This window comes from Harpegnathos saltator, unplaced genomic scaffold, assembly GCF_003227715.2.
Source record: "Harpegnathos saltator strain DR-91 unplaced genomic scaffold, Hsal_v8.6 scaffold45, whole genome shotgun sequence".
NCBI lineage: Eukaryota > Metazoa > Arthropoda > Insecta > Hymenoptera > Formicidae > Harpegnathos > Harpegnathos saltator.
In genome coordinates, this window is record NW_020230261.1 from 485,529 (window position 1) to 502,665 (window position 17,137).

A 17,137-nucleotide genomic window follows, 5' to 3' on the forward strand; every position below is an offset into this window, starting at 1 on the left:
TCATATCTCTCGCATGCAAATAATAATAATAAATCTTTACACTTCCGTTCCTAATTACACAATCAGATGATTGAATATCGCGCGCATTTTATTTACACGATATGTAACGATCTAACTATAAAAAATAAACGTTAAAAATTTCATCAGTCTGTGCGCGCTAGATGTGCAGTGATGCGTCGCGTTTGTCTGCCGTAACATTCAAATAATCCACACCGAAGCGTAGCACGTTAGTCTCAACAGCATCCAGACGTAACGTTTAAACTAATGACACTGACGCACAAAGTCCAAATAACTAATAACATGGAAGCGTAACGCGTCGCAGTTAATTTACGGCCGCGCATGCACGCGGTCTGTTATTCTCGCGATTATTTTCGCAACGGGGGGTGGAGGGGGGAGGGGGGGGAAGCGGGACCCCGACATCGGCGAATATCACATCCCTTGACGCTTGGGAAACGCGCGCCAACGAGCGGCGGGAAGGACGACTCGCCCGGGGTCATCCCTCGCGCTCGCGGAGGATCCTTGCGTCCCTGCGGATGTTCGGATTCCGCGAGTTGTCGCGAAGTAACAAAGTTGCCGGCACGAGGATTACACGAGTGCACTTGTTACGTCACGTAGGTCCTTTGTACGGACCGCGCAAGTGGAAGAACCTGGACACTCTTCGTACACGAGGAGGATCCGGAGCGACGCCCTCCAGCGGGGCTGGAGGACGTCGCTCCTCTCTCGGCACAGCTCTCGGCTATAATTCCGGTTACGGTCTACGGGGTGACTCGAGCGCGGATCCCCGCTCCTTGTGCACACATACCGTAGGCATTATAGCGTGACTATAGACTATACGCGGTCCGGGACACAAGCGACGCGAATCTCTAAAGCGGCCTACTTCGCTTTAACCGAGGCTAAAGTCCTCGGAATAATGTCGGAGCTGTGTATCAACCTGTCCTATATGTGATATATGTGATTTCGTCAGTGTGCGTGTGTGCGTGCGTGTGTGTGTGTGTGTGTGTGTGTGTGTGTGTGTGTGTGTGTGTGTGTGTGTGTGTGTGTGTGTGTGTGCGTGTGTGTGTGTGTGTGTGTGTGTGTGTGTGTGTGTGTGTGTGTGTGTGTGTGTGTGTGTGTGTGTGTGTGTGTGTGTGTGTGTGTGCGTGCGTATGCGTATTACGTATATCTGTATGCGTGTGTGCGTGTGGGCTGGAAGCTGACGGCGAAAGTAGGTCGCGCGCGCGCGCCGTAAAGATTTGTTGAAAAGAATTGCAAATAGCGAGCGAGCAAGACGGACTGATGTGTTTGAAAAGAGGACGAAGGGGCGAGACACAAAGAAGGGAGGAGCCCGAGGAGGATGAGGTGGTGGCGCAGTTTGCGACGCACTTTTTTAAATCGGGATAAGCCCCCCCGGCTTGGAAGCGTCACCGGACCGTTTCCCCCTCCCTCCCTCCCTCGCTCTCACGGCTCAACCTCTTTCGGGGTTGACTTGAAATTCTCTCTCCATCGTGAAACCGACGATTTGACGCGCGCGCACGCGCATATGTGCGCTTCGTGATATCCGCCGCATGATAAGAGATATAATAATCAGCCGAAGCGGCTGGTCGACGATATAGTTTCATCGGCCCGCGATGAATCGAGAAGATAATTAATAACTGCCTGCGATGAACTGGCAACGAGATATCCTCTGCAAAGTTCTCTCCTTTTTCCACTCTGCGGATTATTAATAAGAGATTAATAAGACGGTAATTAATAACGACGGGAGGAGGAATTTTTAGTTTGGCCGGTACGAGACAATAATTAATAACAATAAATAATGAGGGGGAGGATTTTCTAAGGGAATCTTTTTAGATCATAAAGAGTCGATAGAACAGCAATTAACAATAATAAATGATAAATGATAAATTTCAAACTCTGTGAAAAAAGTACATGGAGATGATAATAACGACAGATAACAAGACATTTTTCAAGTTTGGTCAAGACAGCGCGGTTCGGTAATCAACAATAGCAAATAAGAAAATGATAAAAGTTTGGACTGATAATTCTGTTAAAAAATGTAGAAAATTGAAACTGTCTAATTACTAACGTATGAATAATGCAAGAGTTGGGAGGATGGTTTATTATAGGGCGGACAGTTAACAAGGCGATGATTAACAACGCTAATTGAGACGAAATGTTTCTCAAAATAATTTCGTTGCAACATAAAGAATTTTGATAGAGGACGGTAATTAATGCTAGCAAATAGTAAACGTTTATCGTATTCGTTTTCCTACCTCGGCACGAGCTCGAAAAAGTCGACCTTTCCGGCGATATTAAATTTCCACGAATTTTATCAATCCCGTTTTGTGAGAAAAAACCACAGGGAAATCACAGATATTCTTTCGCAGACTTTTCCACCGAGTGTCGTTGCCTTATTTTATATTTATACGCGTAGTACGTCTGTACCTCAAGCTTCCTTCGCTTTTTCAGAACAGGCCGCGCACGCTAATCCCGCCGTATCGAGATCCACGGCTCGTTTATCGCCGCTCTCGGGCGACGATAAAGTCCGGGAAACGTGTTTACCGCCGCTGCACCTTTCCCGTTCTCGCTGAACTTACGAGCTCTGTCGAGTGGAAGTCAAATTTTCTCGTTTCCCACTGGAGCGGTTCCGCATTTTCTCCCCGCTTATCGAGCGCGAGCTAAAGAGCGGCTTGTTTTCACGAAGGAGACCTGTCCTGCCCGCGTCAAAGAAAACTCATAATTCGATCCGTGAAAAGTTTCGTGAACGCCAAGTGGCTCGCGCCGGATCAAAGCGAGGAAGCTGCCGCGGCAGCTTGTCCGACGAACATACGCGTGAGCAAGTTCGCGGCTCGGTGAATATTGCATCCGCGAGAAGGATGCGACCTTCTTATCCGGCGAAATGAGATTCCGTCACGCAAATTCGCCGCACGTATACGGCTCCATGAGGCGTCCCCGAAATCACCGGATATCCGTTTCAATTGTGAATTCACTCCTCGTTCTCTATCCTCTATTCTCCGGCGTTACTTTCCTCGTTAATCACGCAACACCTACTCGTGGCTCCCCGATCTCTATCCTTGTTTGTTATTTTTTTTATCATAAACATCACGTTTATCATTTGCCTTATTTTCATCCGCGTCCTTGCGAGATGTATTCTGCTTTCTCCGCTGACAAGCACGTTCTCTCAAATTTTAGTCAATTGTAACTAGGGTTTCCAATCCCCGGATCCCGGCTAAACTTTTGGTCCCGAAGATACTCGGGATCCAACATCGCAAATCTCGGAATTTCGGGATTTGTGATTTCAAAATTTAATGCTTAGTGTCTATATAATACTTACGTTTTACAAAAGCTTTACTTTAATAATTATTATTTATTACTGATATTTTAGAGCATTTGCCAGAGAAGTGTGTATTTATATTCTAAATTTAATTCCATGTATTATTTTTATTTGTTTTAAATATTAAGGGAGTTTTCTATTTTAAATTTCGCGGATAAACTGAACGAGCGTTTTCAGCAGCTGGGTATATTGGGACCAAGATCAGAAGTCGACTTGGAGATACCACAATAGATGCATTATTATTTCTGAGATCGTTTTTTCAAAATGAAAAGAAGGAATGAAAGTTATTTTTATTTTCATTTTCTCTTTTCACTTTTATTTTGGATTCTTTTTATTTTAATATTTTTAACAATCGCTTTTGTTTCAGATATTTTTTAACAAAATTTATGTTTTATTATTTTTAAAGTCGCTTTTTCAAATGTGAAAAAGAAGAAATAATTATTTTTTATTTTTATTACAAAAACTTTAATTTTTAATTATAACGGTTTTTGTGCAATCATTAATGTAAGTTGCTTTCATTTTTACTGAAATTTTATTTTCTGTTTGTCATAATATTCATAAGAGTCTACGAACGTTCTATAAATAAAATAATTCTATTATTTGTAAATATTCCTTGTTTCTTTCTTTACACATATATAATCCCGGGACTAGTCCCGGGATCCCGGGGTGGAATCCAGAAAATCCCGAAATCTCGGGATCTTAAATTATATCCGGGATTGGAAACTCTAATTGTGACATCGCTGTACGACCGAACAATACTCGACGACGAATTTCTGCCTCGCAACTTCCTCGATTGCTTGCTCCAAGATGGCCACAAGTTTATCTAATTTCGTAATTCTCTGTACGGTGTGTATCTGCGCGCTTTCTTTGTTACCGCGCTTTCTCGTTACACTTGTTTTAGCTACATTGATTCTCGCAATGTTTCATACAAGTAATTATCCTAATAGCGAATATTCGAAATCTTGAACTCTCCTATAGAAATCCTCCGTTACTCCTGCCACTCGTCCAACGCGTGGCGTCCAACGTGATGTATGTACTCGCAGTGCAGATTGAAAAGCGGCGGTGATAGAACGCGCCATTGTCTCACGCCTTCTCTAATTTTACATTGCGCTCTGAGACCGGCGTTTTCTATTTTTATTATGTTAATGTTGCCACATAAGCTCTTGACCAATTTAACTGAATGAACTGGAATACCTATACTAAGCAGGACGGGCCATAGCAGATGCCATTTACTTTGCCGTTCATCTTGCGATACAGTTTCCCACTTCCTGCGCGGGTATGTTGGATTCAGCCTCATCCTGATCTGGAAAAGGGTTATTAACAGTCGGACTATTTTCCCATTGTAGCCTCTCCATGATTCCACAACTTCGTTGACATCAGTGATAAGTTCATTGTTGTTATTAAAAATGGACCGGATCTGAATACATTGTTATATTTCTGCACAGTGGATGTCCACTTTTGTCTTCTCTGTATTTTGTTTGCATCGTTGCTGATATTTTAAGGAATTTATCCTCAACCGACAGATTACGTTAAAAAAGCCGCTATTTTGCTCCCGTCTTCAATCTGTAGGGTACCCATAAGAAACCACAATTGTTTCTCCAGGACTTGTTGCTGAGGCTGAGTTTCGGAAATGGTAGCCTGAGTAGCTGCATTTCAAAGTTACACCCAGAGGTTGCCTACTGAGTACCGTTGACTTCCAGTGAATGCTGTTCTGTTAGTACGTGATGAAGTCTGTTAGCGAAATTACAGCTATCCGTTATGATGAAAATTTTCTGCTCTATTTTGGATCTTCCAGCTACTCTTAACTTCTACAGCCGTAACGTCGAGCAACATAGCACACTATAATCAGAGAGATTTGCAGCGTGCACTAGGCAAAGTCCCGGTCGATGTTGTAGAGCTTCTCCGTCGGTTTTCAAGGAGAATATAATGGATCCGACTTTTTATGGATCCATCCGCGGAAATCCAAGTGCGTAGCCTGTGGATGTATGCTGTTTATGAACCATTATCCATGCAAAACCGAATAAATCTCCCACCCCTATCCACCAAATCCACCAACGACGCCGCGTACGTGGGTCTCAAGAAGGTTGCCGTTTGGCCAATTTTGGGATGAAAGTTGCCAGTAATAATCGTGTTTAGATATTTTTCCCAAGACTTCTTCCATCGGCATATATTCGTAAATGTTACTGTCATCATCCGAAGCGGCTGACTGCTGCATAAAATTGGGCGATACTCAGAATATAGGGGATTACTTCGAGACGCGCAGATGTTATTCCATCGTCACCAGCCTGATAGCCTAAAACTGATCCATTTATCTTGTTATGCACCAGCCGTGCGGCACCGTTGTGACTGTCGTCCTGGGCAACTAGAAGAATAGATACCGTGGCCTGCCTGTCTGAAACGGCCATACCCGCGCCAGTGTACCTCCCCTATTCCAGCTATTGGGATTCCGCACCTAGTCAGTTCATTACACGGAATTGTCAATTTGCCGACCTGCAGCCGGCCGCGAACGTCCCAATGACACGTTTCGCGCGAATTGTAGATCCACTATTAAGTAAGTTATTTTCATCGCGCTGATAGCAGACTTCGCGTGCGTCGCCCGGCGGTCCACATTCGCACGTCCAACCAGTAACCAATTTCCCGCTGGCCACCTCGGACGCGGAACAGCGCCGGTTGCCGGTCGAATCGCAAGGCGTCGTCGCGCTATTACGGGACACATAACCGCCATGGTGCTTTTGGCAAGAAAATAGCTTCCTCTTGCTTTCCGCGCCCGCGCCGCACTGCTAACGAACCAGTCGGAGGTCGTTTCTCCTTCGCTTTGCTGCGGTAATAATACTTGTAGATACCGCCACCCACCGTTATTTTATCCATAACCAACGAGGGCTTAACCTGCAGGTTGTGATGCGGCTGTCCACGATATAGCCCGAGGAGTCATATGCGAGAGTCGGGCATCTTGTGAGGGCCAATCATTTGGAGGCATCTTCTGTTTGTGACGTAAAATGCGATCGCTCCGGGCAAGAGACGCTACCTCCGCTTCTTGCAGCTCTATTAATCTGTCATTTTATTTTTATTAGCTTTTTTCATGACTGTATTTTTGTTACTCCTTTTTTGTGATTTCGTTCTTGTCATCTTTTATTATGTTATTGCCTCACTCCGTATTATCTTCTTCCTTTTGTTTTCTTATTATATCCAACTCATTGTATTTTATGTCGCTGTTATTATTTTACCATCGCTGTAGCGAATGTTCGAACTCATTTCATTACTTCCACTAGTATCGTTCGTTCTTCTTATTTATTTTCCTTCTTGGATCCTGTGCGTCATAGAAATTTTTCCCTGGTATTCCGCACTCGTTCCTTTCCTACGAGGAATCACTTTATTTCTCATCGTATTAATCTCGCGCAGCATCGTCGCCGTACGTCGTGTCTTCAGCCTCGCCTCGCGGTCACAAAGCTCAGCTGTTTTGCCGCCGTCACGACTGACCGACCGAGCGATTTTCCATTCTACCGCCACCGGTGTGCACGAAGCCGGGCTCCGTTCCCTCTCTACCGGAAAAACCGTTCCCGCCGCGATCCATTATCGCGAAAATACACGTGCAAATTCTTTTGTCGATCGCCGAGTATTTCGCCGCAGCCAAACGTTAAATGGACCTTCGTCGAGCGCGAAAACTCGCGCGACAGAAATCGCGTCGCTACGCTTTCCGCGTGCACGCACGCGCCGTTATTCTTCCGCGGCCCTGAGATCGAACGATCGCACGAGTTATTTCCGTCGCTCGGCCACGTTCAAACGATCTTATTCCCCCCGGGGTCGTATCGAATTAATTGTAATTAATATTTTAACATTGGTATTGTATTGTTAATTGCAGCGAGCAATACCAGTATTAAAATATTAACCCGTTGCGGTCTTATGTCGAGCGACACTCGACACAGCGTTTCGATGGACAGCGATTAGATGGAACATTACATATAATTACACTGCATCCGCAGCGTAAACACAAAGATTGCACAGTGTGTTCAAACCGAAATATTAGTGGTGGCTAAGAAGAGAGACTACATATACCATACTATGCGAAACCTGCGACAGAAAACCGGGATTGCATGTCGGAGAATGTTTCAAACGCTATTATACCATGGTAAATTATAAGCTGTGAACAATAAAAAGTAATGTTTACAAAATCTTAAAATCTTTTATTTTATACATCCACCTATTCATAAGTACGTTGCATTCATAAGTAAGCTCATAAATGTTTTCCAAAGTAAACGGCACCAAGCGGATGAGCGATTGGCGAAATCTGTGCGGACCGGCTGGGACGAAATTGCGAATACAGCGCGGACTGCAACGGGTTAATATACTTAACCCTATTACTTTTAGTGGGAAGTATACTTCCCACCTTTTCTTGATTCAATTTTGAGTTGTAAATCACATAATTTGGAAGAACTGATCGGGGATTTGAGTTTTCCAGGTAATTGAATAGTTGTTCAACATATTCCAATAGGTTTTTATACCCAATTATTCATTTGTGATTATTTATAACAAACAAACAAAGTTGAAAAGAAATGCTTTTTTAGAGAAAAATCGACTCCTCGGAGAGTATTGAATCTAGAGGCCTGAAATTTTTACCAAATATTTTTCTGTTCTCCATCTGTATCTCCATCTTATCCATACTATCAATATTATTTTATTCAATATATATCATCAATACACTATAAGAAATGATGTATTAAATTTAACATATTTCGTGTGTCTCAAATCATCCACTCTCATTTATGTGATAATTTAACATACAGCAAATATGTTAAAAAATAACACACATAATATGTAAAAATTAACACAAAAATTTAACATTTGAATGCTGTCAAGAATCACAGTTTGTGTTAAATTGACATACAATGAATGTTACTTCAACGTTTGGGAAAAGTAATGATCTATGATTTAATGAAATGAAAATGTGAAGATTGACATAATCTGTTAAAAATGTGTTAAAAATCCAATCTTCACATACCAGAAATGTTAACATTACACATTTAACACATGATAACTGTTATAATGAGGAAAATAACACATTTTAGGTGCTGACTTCAACATATGAAATATGTCATAGCAAGAATTCATGAATTTACATATAAATTGTGTTATTTTAATACTTGAAAATGTCATTTCAACACTTGAAAATAGTCTTAATCTTAATTTAACACAAGAAAGTCTAGGTTTACACAACAACGATATGTTAAATTAACACACGATACATGTGTAAAAAATTTAACATAAAACTTTCTACACACAAATAATTTCAACAAAAGTACGAAATGTCTTTAACTGTGTAATAATCGGAACTTTTATCAATTTCGTACACTATGGTTGCCATATTGAATCCGCCATTTTGAATTTTGCAAATCTGACGTCAGATTCGTAATCAGCGACCCGAAAAACCCATATACCATCAATAATAATTGGAATTTTCATTAATTTTCTACATCATGATCGCCATATTGAGTCCGCCATTTTGAATTTTGCAAATTTGACTTTAGATTCGTAATCAGCGACCCAAAAAATGTAGGACTACCAAATATTTTAATAATTTTCTCAAGGGGAGTTAATTCAGCAGAGATAGGGTTAATATCATTAAATATTGTTAATAATAATATTCATAATGGACGAAGAGGATCAATTGACAAGACTGCCTGTTAATAGCCTTTTCGCTTCGATCGACTGGAATATCCAAGAAGATCCCCGCGAATTTGCGATATTTATCGGTAACAATTGCTAAAACAGCGATCGCAGGGACCGCGAAGGAAGTGAAGGACACAGGAAATCATCCGTCGTGTCTGCGAGATTACGAAGTTGTCGCAGGACCGTTCAATATTCTGTCGCGAATCCTTCGGGCTCGTTCGATATGACAAATCCATGCGGATGGAGCCCGCGACGGCCGCGGAGATAAGACCGGAGTCTTTATCGCGGCGCGACTGCCTCGGTCATTCAATTTCCATGAATCTCGAAAGTTCCCAATCTCCAGTTACTCGCTCGTAATATCGAATTTAGCCAGATTACCACGCCCTCCCCCCTCTTTGCTAGTATCCTTCCCTCTTTTCTTCTCTTCTGCGCTTGGCCCGGCGCGTTGCCGAAGCGTTCATAAAAAAGGAAAAGCTCCAGAAGCATCTTCCAACTTTGCTCTCGTAACGAGGACGGGAGGTTAACTTCGCGAATGCGAATCGCTTGCCGAAACAAGAGTTTGCGTACGAACGAAAGAGAGAGAGAGAGAGAGAGAGAGAGAGAGAGAGAGAGAGAGAGAGAGAGGGAGAGAGAGAGTCTTCTCGTTAAAAGCCAAAGTGGTTATCGAAGTCCGGAGTAATAAAAGCTGTAAACTCAATGTTTTGAACTTTTTAATCCAACTAGCTTGGCCGAGAACAGCTTCTCTGTATCGAATTACGAGAGATCGAGACTTGGACTCGGATTTCTCGATGAATGACGAAGCGTCGTAATCTCGAATTTCGTCCGTTGCTCGTATTTCCGTTCAACCCGGTCTTTGTATTTTCTTCTGCAAACTGTCACTTTCCACGCGGATCGCGATGGAGAGGAATAAGCATTGTGGCTCTCAGATATTCAGTCAATGAGAATTAATCTCGGCCGATAAGATGTCGGCGTGGCGAAAAATCAATCCCGCTGCGCCGGTCTTATTGGCTCAAATTAATTCTTATATTATAGATTGCAGCGGAGAAAAGGCTCAGCCTTTGCGATAAAGATTGGCCTGAATCATCTGGGTGTGATTTGCAATTTCAAACGACGCACTGCGGGATGGAAAATCGTCCCTTAATGAATAATAAAACGTTAAACTTCCCCGCGATTTTAATCTTCAACTTATGTGTGCCGGCGACTGAATTTAAAATTTTTGCACCACTGGGGGACAAAATGAAACATTGGAGTCTCCCTCTTTATAATTTGGAATTTTTTAGGATAATGTACGTTTATTAAACGATTTAGGGCCCTCTAGCCATAATGACGTCATCAAATATATTAGGTTGGTGCAAAAATAATTACGGTTTTTATTATTTTAAGTTTGGCGTCGATCTTTCTGGTTACCGTTATCTTTTCCAGAATTTTATCTTGTAGCCATAAACAAACTTGTTTCCCCAAACTTGTTGGGGAAAAGTGTGTGCAGGCCAATGGTCATTACTTGGATTAATTAATCATTTTTAACTGATATATGCGTCCTTATTATACTCGATACATAAAAACCGCAATTATTTTTACACCAACCTAATATAAAAAAAAATGTTTCTCCTTGGAGGCTAGGATTGCCAAAAGAGATCATTGCTTGCAATAAAAAATTATAGAATCGACAGCAGTCTCTTAATAAATAAGAAATTTTTCTTTGCAATTCAACTTTCCCTTCACATTGTATACATTGAATCAAGCGAGAAGCCGTGGAATGTACATTTTCACCTGATTGACGAAAAGCGGAATACATCAGAACTTTCGTCTTTCCGTTTTAGTGTCTTCGCTTTTAGAATTGCAGAGCGAGAGACCGTTGCTCGCTAACGAACAAGTGTCCTTTTCCTTTCTCTAACAATGATGAGCGAGCGGATTATATACTCTGCGATGTAACGCGTATATACGTTCGGCGCGTTACACGCGCGAGGGGCAAAGGGGGGTCGGTGGATATTATTTGAAAATATTAATATCCGCACTTCGAGCGACGCGTTTGCGAGAGTGAGCGCGAGCACGTGCGTTTCCATTCTGACAGATAACAAGGTACGCCGCGACGTGCTGCCGAAGTTTAATTGCGTTTGCCTCCCCGCGTAATGAGAGAAACTACTTATTTATATCCGAAATATGCTAATTAGTAATTTAAAGTTCAGGAACTCTAATATCCCCGCGTTTTATTCGTAATTGCATCCGCGAAGTTATTGCGAGCGCGGATTCCTGCTGCCTTCGCGCGACAGCTCAGTGTATAATCAACAACCCGATCTGCGTAGCTCGCAGATCCCCCCTCTCTCCCCTTTCCCCCCTTTCCGTTCTTGGTATCGTCGATAGAGAAGAGGACACGAGATAGTTATGCAGAAACTTCGCGCGGGAAAGTCTCCGGTCGGAACATAATTATGTTTTTCCCAGACAACTTTCTCAAATTTCTTCAAATAAAATTCCATTCGCGAAACGAAGTGGCAATGTTTCGAGTGAGCTCGACGATCAATGCTGCGTCGCGATAAATAAGAGCGAGGTGATGTGCAAGAGGAAACTTCTCGCGCACACGAGAGTACTCTTGAATCCTCTGAATCGTCCTGCGTCATCTTCATACTATAAATATTTATCGGAATTTGTATCCACGGGAAACGCCGAACCCTTTCGCACCATGACGGCTAAATATGAACGAGCTATTAAAAAAACAGGGAAAAGGACGAGGTGAACAGGTGTGCTTTCGTATCCTCTGAATTTCTTTCGGTGGAATTTCAAAGCAGAGTGACCGCCGAGTCGCTCGAATTCGCAGCAGTTTTTCACTCGCGCGGAGCGAATCCCGCGTTTCGAAGCGTTCAGTGGAGATCTTCTCTCGAAACTGGAGCGTGAATCTTACGTAATCCAATGTCACAGAAACAAATTCGCTCTAATCGATTGATGCATTCACCTCTCGCGATTTCGAGAGGCAGTATCTTTCCGCGTGGCACTATCGCTTCGGGTGAATTTCCATACGTTTCCAGTGAGATTTTATTGTGAGACATTTAGAGAGCACAACAAATGTCTTCACTGGAAGAAGAAAAAAGGTATCTTCACTGGAGGACAAAAATCGGGAAAAAAGGTATTTAGTCGGGGAGCAAAATAAATATTGTCTTGAAATCGTAACTCGTCGTAAAAGAGCGGTTGTTTATTTCGCTGAAATAAATGAATCTAAATTTAAGTAGATATTAGGAGGTTGCATTGAAAGCCGCTGTTCACGTGTAGATGGCTCTAACTGCGTATGCTGGGGGCAGTGACAGATGTCTCTTATGTCACTTTGAAGTGTGAACATTTCCCATTGAAATTCAGTCATCAGGCGCCATCCTTTGTTTATACAAGTGTTTTCCTATAACCGAATTAAAATGAAACGCGATAAATTGTTCTTCCGATATATACTTCTACACTACTTTGATTTGAAGAAGAAGTGCCGCTGAAGCTCATCGATGGCTTGCGAAAACTTATGGTAAATCTGCTCCATCGGAAATAATATTTAGAGATTGGTTTCGACGATTCAAAAGTGATATTCAACGACAAACAACGGCCAGGTCAATCGAGAAAGTTCGAAGATGTACAACTGCAAACTCTATTGGAAGAAAACCCTGTTCAAACACTCAAAGAATTGGCTCAACAGTTCGAAGTCGATAAATCAATCATTTCACGACGTTTATAAGCCATAGGAAAGATCGAGAAAGAAGGGAAATGGCCGCCACACGAATTGACCGAAAACGCCATTGCTAATCACTTAAACATCTCGATTTCTTTGCTTGCAAGGCATAAAAAAGAATTTCTTGCGGCGTATCGTGACCGGCGATAAGAAATGGATCTATTTGGACAACCTGAAACGCAAGAATGGGTTGTTTTTGACTAATTGTTTTGGCATCAACGTCGACACCAAAGCAAAACATCCACGGTCATAAAACAACGCTCTCTATTTGTGGGATATGAAGGGTGTTGTGTATTATGAGCTGTTGAAGCCGAACAAAACAATCACCGCCGAATGTCGTCGACAACAATTGGACAATTGGACCGTTTGAATGATAATTTGATGCAGAAACGACCATCAATTGCGTCAAATCGCCGAAAAGTGATTCTTCTCCATGACAACGTTCGGCCCTATGTTACCATAGTCGTGAAACAAACACTGATGGAGTTCGAATAAGAGGTTCCCCGCATCCAGTGTATTCTCCGGACTTGACCCCCCAAGCGATTACCATCTGTTCCAATCGATGCAACACGCTTTGGAAGATACACATTTCCGTAATTACGGAGAAGTCGAAAATTGGGTTGCCGAATGGACCGGCTCGAAAGACAAACTGTTCTTTCGTCGCAGAATTCAACTTCTACCGGAAAAGTGGGGGAAAGTTATAGCTTCCGAGGGCAAATACTTTGATTGATGTATGCACACATTTTATTATTGATATAAATGCTTAAGAAACACAGAAAGCACGGCTTTCACAACGGCAATCTCCTAATATGTTATCAGTAACCATCGACTAAATACCTTCCCATTTTTCCAATATTCCCCCCTCCTCTCTCACTCTCTCTACCTCTCTCTCTTTCTCTCATACACACACACACACACACACACACACACACACTCATAGTGAATAGAGAACAACAGAATTATTCCAACCGAAAATCCTTGCGGACAGTTTTTGAAATCGTTCACAAAAAGGCGGTACTTTATTCTATTGAATCAGAAGAAAAAATTGACATTTAGGTAAATATTTTATCACACAGATCCACCGACGGAATATCTTCTTCTTTTTTGGATATTTCTCTCTCTCTCTCTCTCTCTCTCTCTCTCTCTCGGCGTAGAAAAGAACAGAATTGCTCCAGTGGGAGAGTCCGTCGTCGTCGTGAGCAGTTCCGCAATAACCATCTCGGCGCGTTCGTTTCGTTTTTCCTTCTTCAGGCAGGCGATTCGAGACGACGATCGCCGCGAGACGGTCCTCCGTCGACATAAGGAGAATTACGTAATTCGCGGCACGCGCGCCCCCTCATTTGTGCGTGCACATGTGCGAGCACGGAAACTCGCGGTCTGTCCTGGAATCAAGCAGCCGCGAATAGGCAACGAGACAGATAGGCCGTTAGATCGCGCACGCGAATCAACCTAATTGAGTAACGAACGCGCTGTTTGTCAACAGCTCCGCCCTGCACGCTGAACACAACTCGCAATTTTGCAACGCTGGGTCGCGTCGCGAGAGCGTGATAGCGTGCAGTGCATTATTTATTACCGCGGCCACAATCAAACGGACGCGCGTGCGTCCTCGTTTGAATTGTCATCGGCAAATTATTGCGATAAGTAGCTCAATTCGTCGGGCGAATTGCTCTTTCCTCTTTTTATCCCTCCTTGCTGTCGTTCCGCTACGAAAGCTTAACCGAGACGAGTGGAGAATACGGTGAAACGTACTTAGAGCCGCGCTTGATTCAATCGCACGGCAAGTTGTTTTTAATAATTTTATCTATTCTTTAACTTCTTCGAAAGCAAACTGTGTCAATGAGGAAACAAAACTGAATTGCACGTCGCTAAATGTGACAATCACCTCTGGGAAAATACGATAAATAACTGAAAATCTCTCCATAAATTAGAACAAATATAACAATCGAAATTCCAAATGTTCAGTCGCGCACGCGCGCGATACCGAACGACTCGACGGAAATTTTCGACGGCGCGACGTCGAGGCCGAAATCTACCGCGGCTGCGGGAAGCAAAATGTCGGGCCGCGGTAGGTCAGAGTTCAGTCGAGCAGCCTGGCGTTTCGATCCCGCGCCGTTTTGTTCCGTTCCGCGGCCGATTTTCCGCGGAGGCGGAAGATCTCGCCGACGTGCACTCGCAGCACGCAATAATCGTCCCGTCGAGCGCATCCGCCGAAAGAGAGCGTTAAATCAGCGGTTTAACGGGCCGAAAACGCGGCTCCAAATAAACTTGGATAACGGCCAGGTGGCTCGATGATAACCATACGCTACGTGGTGCATCGTACTCTCGCGCGCGCACACGAGAGAGAGAGAGAGAGAGAGAGAGAGAGAGAGGGTCAAAGTTGAATAAACATTGGTGACAACGATTGAACCTCGGCCGAGTAACATGTTGTAATCATAACGACATGCGTAACGCAGCTTGTTCAACAAGCTAGCGATATTGCGCTGGACGCGACGCTCGGCGAGTATTTCGAAGCGTGCGAATTGATGTTTTATTCTTTTTCATTTCACCCTTTTTTTTTTTTTTTATTGTCAAAGCTCTCGGGCGTACGATCGATCGGGAACGAGAGAAGCCAATGAGAGGCCTTTGAAAGATGCAAATTGCGAAACTTAGTCAATTTATAAACGAGACAAGAAATGGATATCAAACACGGACCCTTCTAAGAATTACTTCATAACATTTCGGTCGCCTCATCCGGATCCTCCTTCCTCGGCGGGAAAGTCCAGAGAGAAGTAATGCACAAGAATGATTTGATTACGGCCTTAACTAGAACGAGACCGACACTCCATTTCTTATTTCGTTTACAGATTGAGTTAACTTTGTAATTTACATCTTGCGTCTCCTCTTATTGGCTTTTTCGCTCCCAGTTGAAGTTTCTTTTTTCTAATGACGGATTAGACGAAATGTATCTTCGTTTAATTATGTATATTTATTCACTTTGCTTGTACGTTTTTACATAATTATATATGTACGAGTATTTAATTGTCTGATTTATTTATGTATAAAAAAAGATTCACGAAACAAAATTTGTTGTCCTAAACATTTTATTACAACAATAATGTAATTAAAGAAATTTTTGATTAGTACGGACGGAAATTTAGTACGGACAAAAGTCTAAATGTATATTGCTCTGTTATAATATAACAAATAATAATAAAAGTAGGCTCTACAATCACAAGTCAAATTTGAGAGTCAGTATATAATTCGATAAATAATTTTTGAAAAGGCTAATGCGATTTTCCCGCTGAACTTTTCAGTCCGATTTCGCTCCCCATTACCATATCGATTGTCTCGCACATTTTTAAATACGATACGTTATTTCCCTTCCTCTTTAATTATCATAATTATAACTGATACTGCAGGAAATATTATCTCATCTGAAATTTACTGCAGCGAGTTTATGATATAATTAATTTATTATCCGTAAATGTATCATATACTGCGATTTAACGTTTAGATCTTAATGAAGCGATTTAATATTGAATCAAAATATTGAATTACAATTTAATCGTGTTATTTAGAATTGTATTAAATTACGTCACGTGTTCCACAACGTTCTGTTCACCCGACGACAACGTTAATTGTTACTCGCGTTTCAGGAGCAAAGTGGCGGCCGCTCTTCTCAACAAGCACCTGCAGATCAACGGGATCTCCGCCGGTCTGACTTCTTTGCCGACCGTGGACCAATCGTCGCCCGATCCGCAACCGGAAGAGCCGCCGATGGCCAGCAGCAGCAAGATGAAGAGGGAACGGAAAGCGGCCAGGACGCTCGGCATCATCATGTCGGCGTTCCTCGCCTGCTGGCTTCCTTTCTTTCTCTGGTGAGTTCACCCGTGTCAAGATGCGGCTGAAACGTCGCCGGTGTCACGATCCATCGCGTTCGATTGATCGATTTATTGATGGGGAAATCGAAAGAAGAAACATACTAAGAGTCACGCACGATAGGACGAGCCGATTGATGGGGGCGCGAGCGGGATTCGAGAGATCAAATGAATTAGCTGATTCGATAAATCTAGAACTTGTTGGGCAAACTTTAGAAACGGCAAACACATAATTCGGTGATTGTGCGGCGGAGGACTTTGACTTTGACTTTGGAAACATCGTCAATCTGCTAATTTTCGTCGCCGGAGCGATTATTTCCTGCGGTAGAATTTTGTTTTTATTACACGATATATGCCGTGCTATGATATCAAATTTCGTTAAATACAGGAGGAAAAGGATATTCAATAATTGCGTAGTGAAATTGCATTTATGAACTTGCGTTTCTAAAACCGCTTTCGTAACATATTTAGTTTAGTATCAACGATATACGTAATAATCTTATAGAACGTTAATACCTTTTTTTTTTATAAAACAATGAAAAATGTGGTCTACGTCGAAAGTGATTATAACCTTAATGAGACAAACCGTTTCTTTCCTTAATTTCT

General features: G+C 42.5%; 1 protein-coding gene across 2 annotated transcripts in view; it reads left to right on the forward strand.

Moving 5' to 3' along the window:
* The window catches only part of LOC105180911 (octopamine receptor beta-1R), a 100,916-nt gene that overhangs the window by 64,068 nt on the left and 19,711 nt on the right, over positions 1–17,137 (forward strand). For both annotated transcript variants that reach the window (XM_025301747.1, XM_011137257.3), the window contains exon 3: positions 16,310–16,531. In XM_025301747.1, coding sequence (XP_025157532.1) covers positions 16,310–16,531 — 222 coding nt within the window. The remainder of the gene's footprint in view (positions 1–16,309; positions 16,532–17,137) is intronic.